Source organism: Lichenostomus cassidix, chromosome 8 (genome assembly GCF_008360975.1).
Source record: "Lichenostomus cassidix isolate B80296 chromosome 8, HeHo_3.0, whole genome shotgun sequence".
Taxonomy (NCBI): Eukaryota; Metazoa; Chordata; class Aves; order Passeriformes; family Meliphagidae; genus Lichenostomus; species Lichenostomus cassidix.
Window position 1 is genome coordinate 13,748,843 of NC_139489.1, and position 24,850 is coordinate 13,773,692.

Consider the following 24,850-nt stretch of genomic DNA (forward strand, 5'->3'; position numbering starts at 1 on the left):
ACTTCTCTTGAAAATCAAAAAAAAACTAAAACAAAGATGTCTTACAGGGCTTCACAGACAAAAGCTTTGTGATAACTGTAATTTTAAAAATAGCTGCACATGTAATAACTAATTAAGCTAATTCAATATGCACAGCATTGCCATTACCCTGCATGTCCTTCCATTTTCAAGAATAACCTGTTTGTATTGATATTATCTAGATCTATCAGTTACCTTGACCTGGTTGAAATGTAGCTGGACATAGAATAAACCCTAGAAAAAAAGGCTAGAATATGGTCTGATTCATTTTTTTTCCTGCTGCGACTGAAGTAAAGCACAGCTGCAGAAGCTGGTGGAATCAGTTTTTCAAATTAGGAAGACTGCCATTTTGTGGGGAGAAAGTTCTCTTAAGAAAAATTTCTATTTATCAGGTTTTTTTGCTATACAGTCTGTGCTGCAGGAACCATATTGTATCAGCCTCAGCCACTAGCAATGAGAGGGGAAAAAAAAAGGAACAGTTCCAGTATAATCCTGGAAAGTAAATACACATACCTAATACCTATACTGATATTTATGGTAAAAGCATTCTCACCAGACAGGAAAAGAAGCAATGAATATTGTATTTAAAGATTTTTGTGAAATGAAGCACCACAGTTTAAGAGAATAACTCATCTTTTCAATACCATGCATGGGTAGCTAGCAATAGCTGTACTGTAAGCACTTGCTGGTAGTCTCTACTTTTTGTTCCTTGAGAAGAGCACTCACCATACTGTTTCAAATACACACGTAGGAGAAGATACACACCTGTCTCATGTTCCTGCAAGAAGCCTCCCCCTTTCCCCTTCAACAGTCTTTGAGTCAGAAAGATCCTGGAGTTGTTCCCAACAGCTCTAAGTACCACACTGTCACCCTCTGCAGAATTCAACCATTACTAGCAGTAGCTTCAGATTTCTCTTCCAGTCACTGCATATAGAGCAATCCAAACACTCTTAGTATGTTGTACTTCTTTACAGGGACAGGACTGACTCTATACTCCAGACTTCCAGAGCAGGGCTGAGGCAGCTCAAGACTCAACTGCATACATGTTCTTCCATGGAGGCATTCAAACACTTCCACCTCTGTACGATGGATTACAGAACTCTTAAGCAAAAAATTAGAACAAAATGTTTATTAATTGCTAATCACTCAATAGACACAAGAGTTTAAATAGGTAAGTTATTTTGTTCTTCAAGGCATTATTATCCTAAAAGTGACATTTATGAAGAAAACCTGGCTGAAGAAGGAGGGCCCAAGTGAAGCAAACACATGAACCAGTCCCAGTAGGGCACCCAGGAGCACACACTGGAGCAGCAGCAGCCCCTGGTGGTATCCAGATCCTGCCTCAGCCACGGAGCTCTGCAGCCACTACTTGCTTGACAATAATCCTAAGGGCAGAGTTTTGTTCTCTCACTTCAATATATTAAACTTTCCACTTTACTTACCTCAGTTTTATGAATGTGTTTTTATTCCTCCATAACTAAAATTCAAGCAAGAGCTGCCCAACAGCCGAGAAAGGTGAAACCCAACAGGAACTGTACACTGCTAAAGAGCTGCAGCAAATGACATGACTATGAACACCCATTTATTGGGGAAGAACAGGAGAAACAGAAATATGATGTCTTTCCAACGTGACTACCCATGCAGCAAAAAGCCAACCAAGATACTAGTAGTGTTATTATAACCACTTCTGCTTCCTTAAGGGTGCTATATGAAAACCACACAAGTGTCCTCTGCAGTTTACATTGGCTACTACTTTGTCTCAAGCTGCAGGGTACTGCAGTGTACTGAATTCATCAGCAGGAACTGCAGCTTCTTGGAGAACTGCAGTTTCTTCTCTTCCCTATATTACCCTACTGCTCTTTTTCCAGGTAGTCCAATCACTACACTCCATCCAATTCTGAAGAAAATGGGCAGAGCAGCAATGTTCAGTGAAGGATTCTAAGCTTGACTTAATTTGCTGCCCATGACCCCAGAAAAGGCAGTTTCTTAGACATCTTCCAAAAGGCCAATTACACAAGAACCAGAGCTATACCATACGCAGAGCTATAAATGATCACATAGGCACAAAAACCCAACAAGAGAAGATGGATTTGCTCTGGGCAAGAGAAATTACATGACTGAGTAAGGTGAAGAAGACCTTGAAACATCTTACCTCTACTTGGCTATTTTTATTACATTATTAACAAAAGAGACTTCCCAAAGGCTACATAAAAAATAAAATTCTGGAGTCAATTACAACAAAAAAACTAACAAAATACAAAAGCAGCACCAGATTTATAGACATTGTATAAAGCCCTATAACCATGGTAGCTTAAAAGTTTAGTGCACACAAATCATAGAACCAGGGTTTTTTAGAATAGAATTACACGTTTATTGTTCACATTTGAAATACTTTGGTTCCTGATTGAACCATTGAAAGTCCTAATGGATCTGTAAACTGAGTATCACTATAAAACAATTTAAAATGCCATGTAAAATAATAGATATGTATGCACGTGTTTAATTTCATGGTTTCTCAGCATAACCACTTCTTCTATTTACAAATATATAAAGATTTTGCACTTTAAATCATTGAGATATCAAAGAGGTATTTTCAAATCACAATAAATATAGAACCTGTCTTGTTAAAAATCTACAGTATACTGTACATTCAAGTTGAGGCAAAAGAGAATTTAATGCCAGTTACACTTGAGACATAAATGAATGTTTCCAATAATTAAACAATTTCTAAAAGTGCTATCTCTGTCTGTGATGAAAGGTAACCTTAGGATCCAGTATTTCATTACAGTCAGTTTCAGACCATTGCTTTATTCACAGAATTAGAGCTTCTGTTACTAGAAAAATATCAAAGCTTTTATATATTTTTAAATTATCTTCTTTCAAGAGTTGCAAGAAAGAGGCAAAAAATGGTCTAAAAATAAAAGCCATGTGCACACACATAGAAACACACCACAATTCAGATCACTACATAATCCTCTAGAAGAATGATCAAACTCACAGCATTCTGTTTCATTTAGAATGATAAGTTTATGGACAAGTCTCTAACAAAAACCCAGCAGGCAACCCTAGGAAGTCTAAGGCAGCTGTTCCATGTGCAAGTTTCTACATAGCAGAGTGCCGACTCCAGAGTCTTCCCATGACTTTGTGCATTCTTCACTTTCTTCTTTGTCATCACTTTCCACCCACAGATTTGGCATGTTATCTGCAGCAGGCTTTTCTGATGCAACACTGAAAATAGAGAAAAAATTACAATGCAAATAAAATTAATGGAAACATTTTCAAACTGTGTTTGAGAAACAGAGTACTGTTTTTATGATATGATATTTAGTATCCTTTGTTATGAACCAACCATAAGCCTTTGATTATACTTTTAGCCTGTGACCTGCACAGAGTTCAGCACTCTGAAAACCATCTACAACATTGTCTCACAAACCTGTTTTGTGCAATATATGGAGATGTCTGGTAAGATTCTGCTGAAGCAGAAGCACTCAGCACATAGGGAGGTTTTCTTTGCCGAGATGCAGACTTCACTAATCGAATGTCTGGGTCAGAGCCTAAGAGATACACATCATCAGTTAAACTACAGTCCACTGGAAACAAGCAAGTCTTTCAAATGTTTGTGTCTTTTTCTTTAAAATTAAAAAAAAATACACAAATACCTTAAAGCATAACTATAATAATAAACCTTGTTGTTACAGACCTGTTATAACATTTTATAAGTATATGTAATGCTATTGAATGCAGTTGTGTTAAAATTAGAACTCTTAGTTTGAAAACGCAGCATTTGCATACACAGCCACCACTGCAAGTAGTCACATTAAGTCACTCAAATGTACTTTCTCACTTTACAATTGATAAAGCCTTTTTATTCCTTAAGTAAAGGCTTCTCCAGCATGCACAGACAGTAATTAACACCAACATGAAAACCTGCAAACTTGTCAGAATATAGAAAACAAAATTAAAATGCAGTAAGTTAGATGTCTTTACCATTTACATGAACTTAACCATCACTCAAGTCAATGGAAAGACATGACAAACTTAGCAGGGTCAGATCAACCCCTTCTCACATTTCAATTTCAAAGCTTTCATATGAAGTGGAAAAATAGAATGATTATATATTTTGCAGTATTTATGGAAGCACCTGAAAGTCACCTGCTGTGCTATCAGGTATTTGACATTCACCAGATTGTTTCACAAATATAAATTCAGTACATAAGCAATTACCAGGAAGGGAGTTGAAATTTCCTTTTTAAAAGGAAATTCTGAACCATCAGTTGCCCTGACATGTGGAGGCATACAGATACATGGTAAAATGTTTCTTGAGACATTTTGGTTTTTTAATAGTTTTTTTCATAGTTGAAAGGAAGAAAAAGAAACACTGTGCAAGAACATAATTTGAACCAAATACTTGCTTCTTAAGAAGGCACTTGGAGTTGTCACATTTTCAGACTGCTTGCAATCAGCAGTCATACTTAAGAACTGTTGCTTCAGCCATGTTCCTCTGTCTTCTTCAAATGCCTTTCTCTAGGAAAAGAAATGACAGGTTACACTTACAACCACAGGAACAAGCCTAGCCCACATGAAACTGATGCTACTCTTATTTCAGAAAGCCAAAGTTGTAACATTCCCATGTCACTAAGGAATGCCAGCAGCTTAACACACCAATAGTGTCTATGAGCAAGCTTTTGAGCCCAACAAGGATTGGCTGAGGAGGCACTTACAAGCCAAGTCCCATGGTTTGTTCCACAGAAGTTTGAGCAATCCTTTCACTTTACTGCTCTACACTCCAGTGACACCATCGCCTGTGCTCCCCTTCCCCCTCAGTGCAGCACTACCTCTCGGAGGCAGCCCTCATCCAAGGCAGGTGCCAGGAAGGATTACTGCTTAAACCCTCTAAACAGGGAAAAATTACATTGAAAATAGCACTGATTGCCTCTGTCTAAAACTGGAAGAAAAAAAAAGTTTCACTTTCCAGCCCCTCTGAGCACAGGAAAGGAAAATAATGCCTAATAGACAAGCTCCAAGAGATCCAATGGCTCTGCAATCAAGCAACAAGCTATTTCATCCCCAAAACCACCAGTAAAACAGGATGCTCCTATTCTATGTCAGTAGAAAAAGAGAGGAAGCTGAACTCCAACGCAAACTTTCACAACCACCTACAAAACTTACAGCATTGCTTCTCATTTCATACTTCAGCATTTTGACAAGCTGAAGCATGAGCAGTTACACTTAGGCTGCAATGTAGTCCTAAATATTTCTAGACAAACAACAACTACAGTTGATTATCACTCACGACTTTTAAAGCTGAGTTCAAGGTGCAACATGAAATTAACCAACTCACTAAAATGCAAGTAACTTAGTCATAGTCAGTATATGTTATCACGTGAACTACTGACATCCCGGTATCTTAAGTAAAATCTAAAATATTTTATATTCTGGGTCAGAGAGGTTTTCCATTTAGCTCTGTATTCTGTCTGCAGCATTAGCCCCAAAAGATAGTATATATGAGCATGGCCACTTTCTGCAGTGTGTTCCCTCACAGGCTTCCAGTCCCAAAAGCCATTTGATTAGAGATGCTGAAAGGCATCCTCTTGGGCCCCACTTTTATTATCTGTGTGTTTCCAATAAGCTCAGGCAACTGCTTTTTGAGCTTGATGGTATTCATTGCCTTTACAATTTCCTTTGGAAAAAAAAAACAACTCAGAAGTCAACTACCTGATATATATTTTAAAAAGTTACCTTTTTGGGTATGTTTTTGACTTAACTTCAAAATTACAAGTTCCCTCAAGTCCAAATCTTGAGGGATTTGGTGAACAACAGTAGTGCTTTCGTCTGCTCAAACTGAATCCACAGCTTTATAAATTTTAATCACATCCTACTCCAGCTTTCTGCTCTGCACATCAAAGCAAACAGTTCTGTAAGCAATAAAGTCAATTTCTCTTTTCCTTCAATGGCTTTTTTCCTGTCATATCTGTACCAACCTAGTTTCATGATCACATCATTGTGACCCTTCCCTGCCAAACTGGTAAGCCCCTTCATGTTTTTGACCCTAACTACGGGCTAGACCGAAGGATACGTGCTGGAGCTCATTCACAGACACATCTACCCTGACTGCCACTATCTGGGCTTACTGGCCAGTTTAACTACAAAACCAGAACAGACAAGGGAAACATAGCAATTACTTGGTGGTTTTGCAAAAGTCACTGGTTTTCACAGAAGTTTAGCAATCAAGTACCTTTGAGACTCAACCCTGCAGCCAGAGTTGACTGAAATTTGCAAAGGCCTTACTTTTGTAGGAAGCCAAACTTAAGCAGTATCTAAGGGATTTAGTCAAATTACTGATCTTGGAATTACTTAAGATTTCTCAAAAGCTGAAACAAAAATGGTTCTAATACCTCAAGTCCTAATCTAATAGCAGCTTCTGTAAAACTTTTTCGTTCCTTCTCAAAATTCTTTTTCTGTTCTCGAAATAATCTCCATTCTTCCTGAAGACGCTCTCTTTCTTCCAACAAATAGCAGTCTTGTAGTAACAGAGTGGTGTCATCATCACATGTAAGTTGTTGCTGTAGATATAAAGCAACAAAAGACAAATGTTAATTTGGGAGTGACTTAGGACATACAGTATTTCCACAGGTTCAGTTTTATCAGAAAAATGGTTGAAGTTTAATATGTAAACAATGCAAATCTCAGATAGCAATCAAAATCTCTGTTCAGGCAGCCTCACCTTTGTTTAGCCCCCAAAATTATTTCTATCAGAATTAAAAAAATTAAATTATTAACCAAGCCACTAGCACAGCTATGCTCAGACAACCTACTAAGTTATTTTATTTTAAAAGCAGTATCAAAGAATGGAGAAGAGCTCAGAGGCAAGAAAAGCGGCATGTTAAATAAAACACACTTGGATTGAATCGAGAAAACCAAGAAAAATTAAAGCCTACTACCTGTAAGAGTTGTTGCTGAGTTTTAATCATTTCTTTACACTGCTGAATCTCTAACTCTAGCTTTTCAGTTTCCAGTTCATGGTCCTCTCTTGAAATGACATCTTTTTCATTCAGAGCTCCTGAATGTCCACGTGACACTAAGTGGGGGGAAAAAAAGCATATTAAAAACAAATTTAAAAAACTCCAATACCTCGTATCAGAGACTCCTAGGAATACCAAAAGGTTTTAGACTATTTGATTCATCCTGAAAGACAAATACACAGTGTAGTCAAAAGCATTTCTATCAGAGACAAGAGATCCAAAGTCGGGGCTACACATGTAATTACCCACCAAATCCAGTTCAGAAAAAAAAACCAAGCAATGAAAACATGGCTGTTTCACATTCCCCAAGCTAAACCAACCATCTACACTGTTACACAAGTGTTACACAAAATCCTCACTTACTTCAGCAGTCATTTAAAAGAAAACAAGACAACTACAGATTTTTTTCACTGATGTGCTGTTAGCCTATTCTTCTGAGCCCATTTTTGAAGGGCTTATGTGTTCATAAAAATATGACAGTAACTATATTTATCACAGATATAAAAAGAAAGCCTTTTCCTGCAAGTCCTGTGAAAGAGAAATGGATCTAACAAACAGTGGATGCACGTTTTCATTCCAGTAAGGGAATGAATTACAGGAATAGTTGTATTTTGTACAATTACAACTACATACTATTCTACTTAATTTAATGCATAACTAAATCACAATGACTGTAATGAGCCTAGTTCTGATCCCCTGATGCTAGTATTTGAATATTAATAGAATCCTAAAGGACTATACAATGGCCATCCCTATAAACTCAAAAAACCTAGAAGATGACTCCAAGAAAAGAGCAAATAATTGTAACATTTTTCCTGATGCTTATTATTGAATGAGTTATTCCAACAAAAAGTATTGCAAGCATTCCTGAAATCCTTTCCAGGGTGTAAACATACTCTCAAAGGCCATCTGCTCTTTTATTTGCAATTGCATGTATGGCCTTCTTGCTCTTGACAGAAAACATCCCTGTGGTAGTGGCTGCATTTACTTGCATGGGAAAATAATACTAGGAAAGAATTCTCTATATTTTTAGCTGCCTTAATGCTGTTCAACAGCTGGAAATGAGGATAGTCCAGCACCACACCATCGGTCAGTTTGCTTTAGAATGCCACAAGAAGTCTCAGAGGCAAGACAAGACTCTTGAGAGGGAATTACATATTTTGCATCTAATTATTTCAAAGTACCACGTCTGCATTACTTTCTTTAAACTGTATTTCATATGTACACGTAATGCAGTAAACATCAACCTTGGTTATCCAGCTTTTCAACGTGATTTTTCAACATTCGCCACTGTTTTCTAATGCTGTTGGTAAGCTGTTCTCGCACAGTTTCACAAGATAATTCCCACATATTCTCTTTATTTAACTCTCCAATATCTTCCTCCTGGTCTGACAGCACCTGTAGAAACAGAAATAAGAAGCTGCAAACCACTTCACTGCTCCAAACGTCTGTATTTATTTATCTAAGTATGTGCACAGATTCAATTTACTGAAGAAGTGAAAACCCTTACATAAAGGAAAGATTTTTCCATCCAGGGAAATTTGACTCTTAGGGAGTTCAGCTCCCTGACAGCATAATGCTGAGGAGACAAGTGACCAGGCAGTGCTCAGAACCCCACCACAGAGACAGTGGGTCAGCCAGCAAGACTCACTCACTCTCACATCTTCACACTAGACAAGTGCTGAGTTCTGCTGTCAAACTTAAAGTAGCTGCCCCAGTATGGGGCCAAGTCATTCAGTCAAGTTAAGAAGAGTTTATCCACACCTTACAAAGAAGTAGACAGAATCTAGTGCTTTTCTACACAGCCATGGCAGTAAACTATTCTACAAAAACACCTTGTGTAAAGAAACAAACAAACAAATCCCCATTCAGACAAAATCCAATATACATTGCAATACAGAATTACATATAATACTGCAGAGAGCAGAACTTTTACACATTGATGGATTTCAAGCAAAGCACATGATGTGCAATTAACTGAAAGCCTCATAAGAAGTTTAATTTTTTTAATAACTATCAAATTACTCCAGCACTATACCAAGCTACTGTGGCCATTTAACTTTAACTGAAGAATACTCACCAGCCCATCTTCAGATCTTTCTTTAGGTTTCTGTTTCTGTGGCGGAAGAAGTGAAATAATATCTTTCTTCATTTGCTGAAGAACTTTCTTTAGCTCAGCATTCTCCAGTAAAAGCTGTTTTTGGCGTTGCTCATAATCATTTAACAGAACTTTGTACATTTCTTCTTCATTTCTGGAAAAAATAATCTTACAGTAACAACATAACAGCCCTAATACATGCTTCAATTAATGTTGTTCTAAGACAACTACCTGGCTTCTGTCTTATCAGTCCTCCATGCACCTCTCTTCCCATCAGCTCTACCAACATAATTTAGAACTTCCATAGCTACAAATGAAAAGGATATTTCAAAATGTGAAACAATATGCAAATATATATTTAGATGACATTGCATTTACACGTAGTTATTATAGAGACCACATTACTCAAATATCCCCCTCAATCTTCAGACCCGTATGAAACCACACTGCCCTGTTTAAAGCAAAAAATATCACAGTCAAAGAAAAAAAAAAAGTTGAGTTTGGAAACTCATAAGGATGTATTCTCATCCTGTCTTATCTTTTTAATGCATTTTTAATGACACCTTCACCATATTTCAGCCCTTATATCAATGTATCAACTCTATGCTTATTCTGCCAGTAATGCCAATTTTATCTCCTGTTTAGGGGAAGGAACTTACTAATGCTTTATAAGGTATTCCTCAAAACAAAAACTTCTCTGTCCACATTTGAATAAAAATAAAGTAAAATCAAAAAACCCCCAAACCCACCACCAACAAAACCCAAAACCCAATGTACGACTACAGATTAGTGGTCCAAGCTACTTAGCTACGAAGCAGACAGTAACTAGTTTTAAAATCCTGCTATTTTCACCTCCCTGACTAGTACTAGCCAACTGAAGCCAAGCATATTTAAGTTTTGCTGACCTCAGGGTGAAGTTTCTAGAGCATATTGAACTGATAGCTAAAGGCCTTCTGTAGCCAAAGCAGGTGTTCCACCTACTGTGTCCTAACCTGGTTTGGTTTACCCACAAGGACTTTCAGAAAATTAAAATCAGCAGAGAACCATCTTGGCAACAACATGAATAGTTTTCTTCTGGTTTAGTGAACTAAATCAGCTTACTAAAACATGCACTACAGCTGGCAGACAGCTGAGTTTGGGGGTGGCAGGTGGAAAAGAGCAGGACTTCCCTTCCACTGGAGATAAAATACTTTAAGGCCAGATATATGAACCAAAAGGTACTGTTTTTTAAAATATATATAACAATACCCATTTTCAGCGATTTTTCACAGAAAACTGTACTTATGGTAAACAGCACTGATGAATGTCTTGAATACAATTCTTGGGCAGTACAACATACAAGTACTCATATGATAAAGGAGATCTGGTCTCTCCTCATTTCACTAGTACTGGATATTACACCTGCCTTGTGTTACTTCCTCTCTAAAACCTCTCATTACTTGTGCTAACAACAAGCAGAGTGTAGTATCTCCAGATTAAAAAGCTCATGCAGTGTGCCTTCCTGAAGGCAACTACTTGGAACAATATAGGGTTTATGACATTATCCAAAATCCTGTAATGGCAACAATTGCACAAAAATAGAAGAGAGATGGCTCTAGCATAGGAATTGATTTCAAATAAATTCCCTTTGTAAGGGAAAAAAAAAACCCCAAAAAATTCCCCCACCTCATTTTGTAAAGATCAGCATTTGGTTTGTGCTTGGTAAGTGATCTCATGGAACACAATGTAGAAAAGTCTTACACAGTTAACATGAAATATAACATCTTTTCTTTAACATTCTAAGATCCAAATAAAAATTTGCAAGAGGGCCACATTGCCTTTAATGACAAAAATGCTTAAAATTGGCTCTGGTTAACATACTTTTTATGTTAAAATTTCGCTGTGGTAAAATTCAAAGAGCTACTTACCTAGCTTTTTGTCTTTTTTATTCATGACTAACTGATGCAAGCGTTCCTTTAATTTGTTATATTCTCTCTCTTTCCTCTTCATATCGTGATTGTATTGTGTAGCTCTACTTGAAATTATGTTCTGTAACTTCTGAACCTAAAAGCAATGCCACAAAAAGGTGTTTCTTCAACTAAAATAAAGTATAAACACGAATTTCTTCAGAAAACGAAAACACATGAGGCAAAATAACACTTCTATTAAACTGTACTTCGGGTGAAAGGAAGTGACAAAAAGAATTAGAAGAGCCCTCCCAACCCACAGATTCTGATTTCAGACTTATTTCAGGAGAGGTAGTTTCTTTTCAGCAGAAACACACCTCAAACATCAGATTATCCATCATAAACAACAGATTACAATACTATAATTCCTCTGAAGTACAACTTAATTCATGTTCTGGTAAGTCACATAACCTTCTTTAGTATCTTTATTGAACAGAGCAGAGAAAGATACCTTTACTTTTAGTAATTCATGTTCAGGATCTAGGTCTACTCCCATTCTAATGCATACTTGTTAGGCTTACACTAAAAAAATTAACTCCTCTTCCTGGGGCAGCAGGACATTGAAAGAGAGACTATTCCATTTGGTCTAAAAGAATATTAAAACATCATAAAACAAATTTTGGCCATGTACTATCAATTCCTAGGGTGGTACTGTTTGGGGTTTTTAAAATTTTCAGATTTAACCTTACACACATACTGCACACTCAATATATTAAGATGGAACTTTAGGAAGTTCACTATATACAGTTAGTGCTGTGATTCCCAACTGTATGGATACATTTATGAACACAGAACATTCACAGAAACTTAGGAGCCACATTCACAAAAACATGGGAGCCATGTGAAGTACAATGCTACGGAAGGAGCACACAGGAAACAAATCCCAAACTAAGCAGTGTCATGGATATCAAAGTGTTTTCTGATCTTTGTTGTTTTGAGATATTTAAGTTTAGTGACACTTTGGTTTTGTGCTGGGATTCCCCCCACCTCCCTTCTTATTGGTCTTTTGCTCTCCTCTATAATACTGAAAAATAAAAACCAAAACCAAAAACTAAAAAAACCCCAGAAAAGCCTCTATACACAAATGTTTGAGTGACTGAATCCTGTTGCCCCTCCTACTTTTTAAAATTTCTGAGCATTCTAAGATAAATCTGCACAGGAAGTCTCAGAAAACTGCGTATCTGCATTTCTGCAGCACTCTCTACTATTGTTGTAACTTAGACCTATCCCTTACAGAACCTATTTATCCATATGCAACATGCCAATCACCTTGAAAGACAACATTTACCAATAATAAGAAACCACATTCAAAATGAGCAATTACAAGACTCCATGCAAAAAACAATTCTTCAATAGCTATGTAATGACTTGTGTTAATGTACAAAACAACTCACTTCATCCTTTTCATTTTTAAGTAACTGGTGCAAATTTCTGTTCTTGCTTTGCAGTTGTCTGTCTCTTTCCTGAAGCCCAACTATTTCCCTTTTAGATAATTCCAACTGTTCCTAGAAAAAGTGTTGATAGTTCAGTATCAATAAGAATAGCAAAAGATTTTTTAAAAACCCAACCAACCAAAACAAACAAGTCATGTAAACCAAACCGCCAAACCACCTCACTTGTGATTTGGTTTGGTATTTAACAGATATTATATTTTCCCACTAGGGCTTTTACATTAAGTCAGGATTTTGTAAGCATATCTGTACTGTGAGAGTGAGGTGGATACTAAGCAACCTGTATGAATTTGGAACTACAGTTCTACTGGAACATTTCTGTTGAATAATCAAGGGTACAATTAACACAGATATACAGACTGTGACCATAACAATGCAAATGGAACATTTCACATTTACAGAGAAGGCTAGACAGATGATCTCATTATAACAGACAAGGCAAAAGTAGCATTTTAGAAAGTTTTGTCCACAAATGAGACTCAGACCTGAAACTGGCTACTTAAATGACAGCCAAATACTATTACAAAGTTTTTCCTTCATATGCATAGTAACGTACAAATGTGTAGATATATTTAGGCAACAAGAACTAAGCAAACCACAGTAAAATACAGGTAACATAATAGTAGAAGTCAAGAGGATTGCTGTATGCTATCTGAAAGAATCTACATGAGAAACCTCACAAGCTGACAGCCAAATTAAATACCCTGGGATTAATGTAATACTAAAAAGTTTGCCCTCTCTCCCCTTAAAGCTATTCATCTAGGGAAAGCAACTAGAGTGTACTAGAACCTAACATTTTATAGTGTTTGTATAAAAATCAGTGCAGTTACAGATTAATTTCAATGTCATCAATATCCTTCTACATGGATGACCAATCTCAGCAGAAGGACTACTATGATTTTGAAAATCTACAGAAATATTTCTCAGGGAGATTGTGCCAACCAGCCCAAGTGAAAAGCAAGCCTAAAAAAGCACTGAAATCTTTTCTCTTTTTTTATCTTTTATTTTCTTGATAGAATTAAGAAAAAGTCAAGTCTTTTCTAATATGACTGCACATACAAGTGCACCCACAAACTTCCAATATATCAGCTACTCCACAGTGACTGGCCTTGAGCATGTGTTTATCCTGAGATAAAATGAAGCTTAGTAACTTCTGGTTTGACAACAGCTTCTGAGCAATTCTTTCAAAGAGACTTTGTAGTTGGATATTCAAAGAATCCAACAACAAAAAAAAAAAGCTAACAATATGGAAAAAGACTGATAAAAACCCTGTAATGGACTAGAAGAATCATCTATGGTTTTACTTGTTACAAATACATTGGGAATTTATCTTTTAGAGCTGGGCATACCCTTTTAAGCAACACTAAATGATAGGAACTCAAGTGTTTAACATTTTAACTCAAAGTTTATGTAAACACTTCCCATTCAAACAGTCTGCCCTCTTCCTTGATTAAGGAGGCTAAAATTCTAAGTAATTAGAACTTCTTATTAACTCATATTCCATTGGCTTTAAGGCATTTTCATCTGGAAAAACAACTTCAAAAGGTCCCAAAATATTTGTGAAAACACAGCTCCAAATTAGTACTGGGAAGAATAAATAAAAACCCAAGAAAGGACTTGCTGTTAAAAATGTAGAGAGCTGCATAATACTAATGGAATGATCTTGTTTTCTACCTTTAACTTAGCATAGCAGTTCTGTAAGTGATCCATATCACTTCCCAGTTTCAGATGCTGCATTTCTACTTCTTCCTGAGCTCGAAGGTTCTTGTGCTGCAGTACAAGCAATTCATTCATACAATTTATGATAGATATTAAATTTAATTCTTTTCCTTTGGACTCCGCATAAATAGAAGGAAACCCCAATGTTGTTAATTCCTGGCAAAAGACAAGGGGGTGGGGGGTAAAAAGAGATCAATAATTGGATAAATCTCCCACAGTTCTCCAGAAGACAGAAACAGTATCAGGTGAAAGCCAGTATGAGGGGGAAAACCCTGAATCCTACTTCCCCCACCAACTTCCACTTCTGAGCACTGAGGAAGAAACCTTCTTAACGCAGGCAATCTTTTTATCACAAAAATTGATTGTCACCTCCACACAACCTCCAATAAACAAAAGGATTTGGCTTACCCTATCAATATAGGATATACTCTGTTCAATATTCTCTTCTGTGCAGAAGGCACTGTAAAAGCTGTGCATGTTTTTGGACAAAGGCAGTGGCAAGTGGAGCACTTGTGAGTTCATGCTTGTAGGAGATCTCCTTCTTTCTGAGGTATATGGAAATATATTTTTGCTATCTGAAAGTTAAACATTAAGAAAGAATTCAGGGCTATTATTTTAACACATCACATAAAATCAAATCCTTATGTACTCAAGTTATTATTTACAGAAATTTAGATTCTAGAGCTCAGAATTTCATCTAGCAATACAATAAATAATTCACAATACATAAAAATGATTATAAACTTGCATTGAAGATTTAGACGCAATAACATTTTAAAGTATTGTATCTTTCAAATTTTACTCATCCATCAAGAAAAAACTGACCACACTTCCTTTTTATTGTCACTACAACACAGGTGTAAGAAATGTGCATTCAGTAAAATTCTTATAGAACGTATGGCATCATTATTCTTAAGTGTATGCTGTCATTTACTCTTCCATTAGGCAGAAATAGGCAAGAAAATATTTCCTCTTTTAACAAATTTGTAACCAATTTGAGGCAAAAAAACCCCAACAGAACAAGTAAAGAAACCTTTGAAAACACAAGATACATTGGCAGGTGTGATTATAAAAAATAAAATGTGACTGAAAGTTCTTAAAACCTTCCCATATATGTGCAAGTACAGTATTTTACAGTAGCATTTCTGTAAGCACCCAATCTGAGACAAAGCACTGTTTGCACTATACTATTTACCATGCTGTTTAACTACTCAAATATGTTATGCACAACCTTCAGTCTCTCTCTTTACCAGCTATAACATCGCTGACAAAAAACCAGCAAATTGACTAAATCCAGAATATTAGCAGTTTACCTGATGACAGCACCGGCACAGTAATAGCCTTCCAATCTCCCATAGCAACAGAGACAGGCTGGGTACCTGAGCAACTGGTTCAGCAGTGAAGTATTTAGTACAATTGCTGGCAACGTGTGTTACGTAGGCATCTCCTAAAATAGCAAGAGCATTTTAGATTAACAAAAGCAGCTAATACAGCTAGAAGGTTCAACTAGGCACAGGAGAGAGTGACTACTGAATTTGAACCACGTCAAAAACTTCTACTTCTGTACACTGAGTTTGGAGCACAGTAAGCACAGCAAATAGCACACTGTAAAAATGATGCATCTATATTTAGGCTTAACTGTCTTGTAAACCATTAACTAAAGCCAAAATGCCATGCACACATGAAAATAAAGACTCACACTGTAGATAACTCAGTTGTTTCTGGTAATATACATCAGAGAAGACACAGCAAGCCAAATATTAAGTTTTTTCCTGCCATATAACCAGGAAGCAATTTTATAACAGCAAACTTGCATGAAGTTTTAACACGTCTGTCTAAATAGGATTGTTAAAGAGATGTATTACAAAGGCTCTAGAGAGGATATATTGACAAAGGAAGTTTTATTAAATATTTAACCATTTAAATTTACTTATACATTTAGTCATATTGCCTTTTGCTAGCAAGGCACCTGCTTCCTTGCAGAAACTCCAGAATTATCAAAGGAAACAAACAGGAGAAGCCTTACCCTGTTGGCACAGCCCCTCAGTACAGCACTGTCCCTCTGGAAACCAAAGGGAAGCCACCCACTCGTAAGAAAGAACAAACTGATTGTCCCCTCACCCCACCTCCACCCCTCAGTAAGAAGGCACATAATAGCATTAGTTATCTCTCTGCTGGAAACTTTAAATCCAGCTTGGATGCTTAAGATTTGGACAGCACAACCCATCAGCTGTTATGGGAACAATGATACTTCAGGGAAACAAACTTTCCACCTGACAGAAAAGAAGGCCCCTTTGTTTCAACCAACACTTTGGAACGAAGTCTAAAGTCTGCTTTAGATGGATTCAGTAGACTTTTAGAGCACAGCGTTGTTCTTCCCCAGCCCCTTGCTAATGCTCCAATAAACACACTCTGGATAAGCAACTTCTAAATTTCTGATACCAAAACCTTGTGTTTTTATCACTGTGGAAAAAAAACCCTATCACTAGGGGGGAGGAGGGAAGGGGGGGAAATGTTTTGTTATCCCTAAGGCCTCTTGAGAACACAGAGACAGTAAAAATCCTTATCAACATGACAAAGAACAAAATAGAGTATCTAAAGTAACACCAAGTTTTTAAGAGATCATACTGGTGCACGGTCATATAACAGAATGCTCAGCACTAAAAAAATAATCTAAATAAGTATCCAGCTGGATGAACATTTCTCCAGGTTCATAAATGTTCATGAGAAAAAAGGTAAAGAGTTTTTTTCATGTGTTGTAATTTAGCAGTTTTGGAAAACTTTCAGATCAGAAAGTACAGATAAGGCAGCAAAAGAACAGTCAATGTAACAATCTAGCTGCTGTTCTTGTTTAAGAAATGGGTTTTTTTCTGCTTTCTTTCTACACATTAATTTATGCATATTTTTCTTTTCCCCCCCCCGTAAAACCAAGATGTCCACAAATTAACTAAAAAAGTGCTTTTAAAATGGAATTCAAAGTCAGTAAGTATTAAGAGGACACACTTCCTACATGCTACTTTAATTTCTGCTGGATCCATCAGATAGATAAACGCAGAAACATAAGGGGAAAAGGCAGCAAACTAAGGTACAAGTATGTTCTCATTACTGACATTGCAGTCCTGCACTCTAATAAGATATTCCAAACTATTAAGAACCTCAAGACAAAATTCCTATCAATGGCTGTTGGAAAGCCCACAAAAATACTGATTTCCTTTCAGATATGCTGCCACCTCCAAAACAACTGGCTTTTAGTCTTTAAGAGACTGCATCCCCATCACGAGGTCTTATCACCCACATTCACTGAATGTACAGTATTATCAACCCACCGGTCTCTCTACTCTGACAATACTATTCTGACACTGCATCTATCACCCTAAACAATGTCTGACTGGAAGCAGAACTAATCCAGGTATAGGAACGCAATGATTCTCTAAATTTGCACCCTGCAAGTCACATGCAGATTCATTCAGTGCAAATGCTTTAGCAAGACGACTCTGTAGTGACACACTTAACAATAGGACACATAGAAAATTGACACACAAACTCAGGCTCAGAGGGAAGCCTAGTGAAGACAGAGAAAACAAAAATACTTAAGTATAATAACGTCCAGGTAATACAACCATATTCTCCTCTCAACCTTCAAAGCTCTAAAGCCTTGAGAAGCCCACTGCACAGTTAAATACAACAGACTGAAAGCCACCCTCAGCAACTTCAAGACCTGAGAAGCACCCAACTCAAAAACTTCCTTCATCTGCTAGACCACCAACCCAAAGTATCTTGAATCATTATGTGTCATCAGACAAGTGCAGTAGCTTTGAAGAAGTAATAATTTCAAGAAATGGTCAGCATTTTGTACTTGATTCATCTTTATTTACCGTATTTTGAATTAAGTTCAGATGTGAAGAAGAAGACAATCCCATGTCAACTGCAAAAGAGAATGCTACAAGCCTTTAGCCTCATGCTAAGATCATCTCATAAGCTCCCCATGGCTTCTACTGCCAGTTCAGCACCTCAGCAATGACCTCTAAAGCTATCTAGTGATTAATATCCATGAGATGCATTTCCTTTCCAGTGTAGGTAGTTTCTCTGGAACAACCCATCTCAAAGCTTCTCTGAAGTATGCAAGAAAAAAAGATGAACATTCCCAATGAATACAGAGTAGATGTGAAATTAAATTTAGATACAGTGTATTCAGAAGGGACCCTTCACCTTTTGTACACTATAATGCTCTCTTTAACCACCTTAATATACCAGGCAATATTCATGTAGAGGATGAAAATATACAACTCTGAAGCAATAGCTCATGTAATTACGGAAGAATAATAAAACAGCACATAAGATTGAAATGTATTTTAAGGACCTCCGTAGGCTATCATAGTTAACAGAAAAGGCTTTAACCAAACAAAGTTGCAAGAAAGTTTTGTGTCCATCTTTGTTCCTTCCCCTCAGCCCTGATACGGAAAGTATGTAACAGGAAGCAAAAATCTAATTTTGCTGTTTCCCAGCACCTCATTCTAATGCCAGAAATCTGAGTGCAGGTGAGAAAAAAGAATCACTGAACAGCCAAAATGGCTGTAATCACTTAATGATTTTCCTTCTGTGCCCATTCCCTGTACACAGGGATTTGTTATAGTTCTCTAGCAGGTTCAACCACTTGCCCAAAAACCTGTAACCATCCAGTGCTTTCTAGATATAATTGCCCCAATTGGCAGTCACTTCCTCTCCTAAGCAAGAAATTCCTGGACAGGCCAAGGCATAGATGGATTGTCCAAAAAGGAGCCTCTGGAACCCAACTTCAGAAGTGTGAGTATAACAGCAGAGCCATCTCACTGCAAAAAGAAATCTTATATTGAACAAAAACCCCAACATACATCCCACCAAAATCACAGAGAGCTTGATTAATACCAAGGAAGCAGTATTTAAACCAAGGCATTCAAGTGCTAGTTGGAACAAGTGAAGTACAAAAACCCCAAAGAACTCTCATGGTAATAATATACCAGAACTTCTTTGAAAGCCACCTTGGGAATTTTGGACAAAAAACCTACAGAAATATTTCCAGAAACTTCTAGACAATTCACTAATGAAGACATCTTTCTTTTCAAGAACAAGATTTAAATTCCAAAATAGCATATTTCATAAGCCCAAAGAGCTGAAAGAAGCTGTTCATAAAATTACTGGTTTGTGTTTTGGGGGACAGGAGAGGAATTGACAATAATTGTGCCAAAATTTAAGACAGAAATCTGATTAAGTAAGCCCAAGTTCAGGCCATATAAAAACTTGAAAATCATAATCAGGAAGAAGTAGAATTGTAAATTCAACACAGCATACTTAAAATTTCTAAGTATCATAGTTAAACTTGAAAAGGAGCAGTTGTAACAGGGTTTGTAAAACACACTCATTTAGCACAGAATTGTCACAGCACAGTGCTGTGATCATATTGCACCATCTGGTTACCCCTAACCTACACAGGGTATGACAAGTGGGAAATGTATCTGCTAACCCAGAAAACTTTTACCTTCCCCAAGGTGGGGAGGATATAGAAAGGAACCTCTGGAGAGGTTCAATGCTTAAAAAAGTCTGAAGAGTTAGCATCAACCAGAAATTGTCTAACAGTCCTTCTGTATATATTTCAAATACTACAACTCGTGACATGCATGTGTTTCAACTTGCGAAATTGCGGGGGGTATGTACTTAGCATTTACTTAAAGACCAACGTGATTCTTTTCTACTAAAATAATACCCAAAGGGAGCTATGAAGCTGTTTAAAGCTTTTACATTTGTCTAGTAATCCACAGACGCCACACAGATGGCTTTTATCTGGATAGACACAAAGAGACAAAAGTCTAGGTAAATTTAGGGTACCTTCCAGTCATGACACTGTAGGTTTACAAACACATCCCTGGTAATGTCATGACATATACTTGCTTCAATTCATGTAATCACCAGGAAAGTCCCTGCATTTCCTCCATAAAATTCTGACATTTATTGTCTCTCCAGACTTTTTAATAAGTTTATAATTAGCACTAATTTGTATATTTTATTCAGTGATAATAGTAAAGTAAAAAGATTTCCTTCCTCTAAAAATCTATTACAGTTTTAGCGACCTTCACTTAATATTGTAATTTTAATGAAGGGTCTTACAACTAAAGCTGAGCCCAGATTTTTCTTCCCACGCTTACAAAATTGTGGCAACTTAATCACTAATCTATTAGCTTCAAAATGAGGGTGAAGGAAACCCTCCACTTATCCACATTCCATGGGAACATGAAGTAATATCAGATTTCCAGCTGAACTACCCAATATTGTCAAAAGTAACATGAAAAAAGCAAGTCAAACCACCCAGCCTGTGGATATGAAATCTCTGTTCAATGATTGTGCTGTCATGGTCTTTGTCTCAAACACTCAGGTTATAAGGAATATAATCTGATGTAAAACCTCAAGATTCAACGCCAAATTTTATGTACACAGATGACTGAAATTCTGTTAATTCAATCACTGAAAAAATTGAAACATGGAAACATTTTATCTGCCTCCCAAATTCCTACCCCATTTTGAACTAACATGATGGACTTCACATTAGCATTTTCCTATCACTAAACAATAACTCTATTGTTAATCTTCAAAACTGCATTTCTCTCTTTGCATTCACAAACCACTTACTATATGTATCTGGAGCAGAACATTCTGTAACCAAATCTCCCTATGTCACTGACATGAGGAAAACCTCATGAACTGTCTTCTACATGTCCTCCCCTTCTTCCTGAGGTCAGCTTTTGCCAAACTTTATAGCAGACAACTTTTAAAAAGAAAAACAAAGCACTATATTATTAGCTCCTAAAATTGGTGAGATACTTATTGGGCAGAGCCAGAACTAGTATTCCAGATATCAGAAATTAGGAAACTTACAAGTTTCAGTAGCATTTAACCTGCAAGTTAAAGGCATGGAATGCAAGAAGATAAGTACATCCTTTCTCTAGAGACTACACGGGAATTAAAGGAATAATTCTCATGTAAATTCTAGCCTTCTGTTAATCAAAACATGTCACAGAACAAACTTGGCAACTGCAAACAAATAGGACTGGTGAAATGTCAGCACACCCTCTGTGGAAGGAACGAACACTAACAAGTCTGCCACAGTGCTCTGGATGACGGAATATTCCACCACACCTGGGCAAGACAGCGTAACTGGATTTGCAAAGAGCTTTTCACAATGCTCCCTCCAAAAGCTATTAAACTAAGATGTGAAGGAATTTGTTAATCACCAGTTATAAACAGGGAAGGGTAAAGTGTAGGAACAAGTTATAGAAGGGTGAGGAAAGTGTATGAAAGTCCCAAAGAGACAAAAAACAGAGTCCCAAAGGGCTCTGTGCAGGCATCTCTGTTGTTCAGTAAATTAAAAAAAAAGTGATGAACAGGTAAAATACTCATGTACTATATAGAGTTACTCACACAAATAAATCCAGACTGAATGACAAACTGCAGAAGATGGTCCTCATATGGAACAAATGGATGATAAAAAAACGGCAGCTGAAATTCCTTGTTCATAAACACAAACTAACACAATGAAAAAGACAACTCTGCTATGTACTTAAACCAACAGACTCTAGTTAGGCATTATCATGCAGGAAGAGATCCCAGGTCCCTATGATTAGTCCTCTGGAAATAACAGCTCCCAGGGAGTTAGCAGAACACAGGAGCAGAGGACAGATTAGACCACCATAATGTCTCTCTCTGAACACCAAGCTTCTCCACCTTTAATATCACACACAGGTACAACCTTCCCTGTACAAAACGACAGAATATACCTGAATATGGTACAAGAAAGGTCAAGCAATGCTTTCATGCAATAAACTAATAAGCTGTGGCTTTTCAGCTAGAAGAGGAAACAGCTGGAGAAACAGGACCAACACACAGAAAACAAATACTGTTTGCTTCTTTTAACACAGCAGTGAAAAAGAACGCAATGAAACAGTCAATGTAAAAGCTGGAAAATAAGGGCATTTTTTCCATATAAAACACAACTGTGGACTTGCATCACCATGAGGTGCTGTGAATACTAAATGTATTAACTGCCTCCAGTTTTTAAAAAACATCCATCAGCAGCTATTACATTTAAAAAGACAGATTCAGCCTCTGCTCAGAAATCCTTCAGCTTCAGACTGCAGCATCTTGGGAGGATACACAGATAAAAGCATTGCTGTACAACCAAACTATACTTAACATCTTTTCCATGGCATCTGCTGCCAGCTTCAGAACCAAGATATTGAACCCCATGAGCCTGGTGTTACTGTCTCCTATGATCTTTCCAGTCCAAATTATAACTGATATTAGTACCTCAGCTTTCTGCCCCCATAGCCCCCCCAAAAACCCCTAGAAACAACATCACCTTCCCCCATAAACACTTCTAATCTTAAATCTCAATTAATTGTATCAAATAATTTCTCTAGGTCTCCTTTCTAAGTTCATTATTAAAACTTACCTAATACATTCACATTTTACTTCGAATGCCTCTTATTTAAAGTCATTGCCCTGAAATTCCTATCATACCTTGGCAGCTTATGGAGCCCTGCTTAACTATTTCACTCAGCACAGCAAGCGGCAGAGCATTCTACAGAATCTGGGGATGCAGTAACACTTCAAACTGGTCTCGCACTACGATTTGATCTTCAATTTGAAAGGAGCTGTGCTGCAAATAAATACAATTCTAAACCACGTTTAAAAAACGCCCAAGTCACTTACGGAACCTGTACTCTCCCATCACGTGAGCCGCCAGCTCAGCCCGAGCAGTCACCAATTCCCTGACTCAGGAGAAAGCTTTACGGCTCTCACCTCCGAGCATCTGCCGCTTGTAGCTTCAGAGATAGCAAACGCCGGGCCTCAGGAGCCGGGGGGAGAGCCGGCTTAGCCCAGCCCCGCCGCGGCTCTCGCTCGTCCCCGCGGATCAGCCGGAGCCTGAGAGAAGGGAGCACATGTCAGCACCGCAACCCCGCCCGGGCCAGAGGCTGCTGCCCCCGCACGGGGCCCTCCTCCGGCCCGGGGCGAGCCCAGACACGGCAGCGCCGCAAGCCCCGGGCTCGCAGGGCAGCCCAGCGCAGCACCGCCGCTAGCACCGCCGCTACCTCCGCCCCCGGCCGCCGCCGCCCCCGCGCCCCGCCGGCGGCCGCCGTTACCCGCCGCGCCCAACGCCCCGCCCGCCGCGGGGCGGAGGAGCCCGCGCACCGCGCACCCCCACCTGCTGCGGCCGCAGGGAGCAGCAGGGAAGCGGCTGCCGAGCGAGCCCCGCGGCCGGTGCGGCCCTGGCCGGGCCCCACGGGGTTAAACCCGCGCCGCGCCCCGCCCCGCCCCGCCCCGCCGCCATTGGCCGCGCGGTTGCCGGGAGACCCTCAGCGGCACCTGCCGCGCCCGGGGCGGCCTGGCCGCGCCTCCGCCACCTGCCCGCGGCCCGCCGACAGCACGGGCCCGGCTCCTCCGGCAGTTAAAACTCGTTCCCCTCGGGCCATCGCTCTCTGCCTGTCTTAAGAGTCACTCTCTCTTTTATAAGCTCTCTCCAGTAAGGGAAGGTGCGATGAGGTCTGCTCTGAGCCATCTCCAGGCTCAACAGCCCCAGCTCTCCCAGCCTGTCTCCATCGCAGAGTGCTCCGGCCCTTGGTGGTCTCCTCTGGAGCTGCTGTCACGGGACAGCACTGTGCTTGTGCTGAGGCCCCAGGGTGGGTGCAGTGCTCCGGTGAGCTCTCAGGGGAGCAGAGAGGGAGAATCCCCTTCCTCGACCTGCCGGCTACGGTTCTTTGGGAGAGTAGGGTTGGCTTTCTGGGCTGTGGGCACACACTGTTGGCTCATGTCCAGCTTTTCATCCACCAGAAACCCCAAGTGCTTCTCCACAGCTGCTCCCAAAGGGTTCTTCTCCCAGTCCCATGTCACAAAAATGCCTGAAAATGAGGAAGACTGACAGCCTTTTCTGTGGCAGGGAGTGATGGTTGGGGGATTACCAACGTACCCAGCCTGGCACATGCTTTATTGCGCAGAGAACATCAATTAAACGTGCTAACACCAGACCACTAAATATGTGACGTGTTGCCTTTCAAAATTTGAAATATTCATCCTAATGCATTTCCAGCTTAATAAACAATAATTTCCAATATTATCAACCTTAATCTCTTGTGATATTTTTTTTGAGGTCACCACAACAGGTTTGATATTCTCTTTACATTTAGCTTTGAGGAAAGTACTTTGTTGGAGGATTCAGTGCAAGTAATCACAAGCATTAAACAAAATGATCTCAAGGAAAGGAGATTCATCAGAAAATCCAGGACCATAAAAAGGAAATTTTGAGGCATGGGATGTTCACAAACAACCGCCAAAGACCCTCAGTAGACCTCATATTCGAATAAGTTAATGGAAATAATTAGCATACACCCATGTATTCAGGAAATGTAATGAATATGCAATAGAAATGTGATGAATATGCATTAGTCCATGGATGTAACCTTGTCTGTTAAGTTGCTATTCATGAATGCTTTGAGGAGAAATCGCCATGCATCCAGCACTGCTAATAAACTAATGTCATCTTTCTAACCTAGTAAATTCATTGGTAGTGCT

The 24,850-nt window shown here is 38.6% G+C and overlaps 1 protein-coding gene across 3 annotated transcripts; it reads right to left on the reverse strand.

Moving 5' to 3' along the window:
* Positions 1 to 2,166: 2,166 nt before the first annotated feature.
* SSX2IP (SSX family member 2 interacting protein) lies at positions 2,167 to 23,596 on the reverse strand. 3 transcript variants are annotated; one of them, XM_085067960.1, is made up of 15 exons: positions 23,487 to 23,596; positions 23,084 to 23,206; positions 15,568 to 15,701; positions 14,663 to 14,829; positions 14,210 to 14,410; positions 12,479 to 12,589; positions 11,046 to 11,181; positions 9,370 to 9,445; positions 9,121 to 9,292; positions 8,288 to 8,438; positions 6,960 to 7,096; positions 6,414 to 6,581; positions 4,431 to 4,542; positions 3,452 to 3,572; positions 2,167 to 3,246 (listed from the first exon to the last, which is right to left on the reverse strand). In XM_085067960.1, exons 3-15 carry the CDS (start codon positions 15,608 to 15,610, stop codon positions 3,093 to 3,095), a joined length of 1,749 nt encoding a protein of 582 aa, XP_084924086.1. In that variant the 5' UTR covers positions 15,611 to 15,701; positions 23,084 to 23,206; positions 23,487 to 23,596; the 3' UTR covers positions 2,167 to 3,092. The 3 variants fall into 3 exon arrangements, with proteins under 3 accessions (XP_084924086.1, XP_084924088.1, XP_084924089.1); XM_085067962.1 differs by lacking the exon at positions 23,487 to 23,596 and adding an exon at positions 23,374 to 23,420; XM_085067963.1 differs by lacking the exons at positions 23,084 to 23,206; positions 23,487 to 23,596 and adding an exon at positions 22,994 to 23,013.
* Between the last annotated feature and the right edge of the window lie 1,254 nt (positions 23,597 to 24,850).

What these genes read in the sequence shown, in the direction of transcription:
- SSX2IP (XM_085067960.1), bottom strand. Translation starts at nt 15,610, where the DNA reads ATGGGAGATTGGAAGGCTATTACTGTGCCGGTGCTGTCATCAG. An exon ending in CTCAGCAACAACTCTTACAG is followed by an intron (nt 6,582 to 6,959) that starts GTAGTAGGCTTT and finishes TTATATCTACAG; the next exon opens with CAACAACTTACATGTGATGA. An exon ending in TCCAAGTGCCTTCTTAAGAA is followed by an intron (nt 3,573 to 4,430) that starts GCAAGTATTTGG and finishes TGTATCTCTTAG; the next exon opens with GCTCTGACCCAGACATTCGA.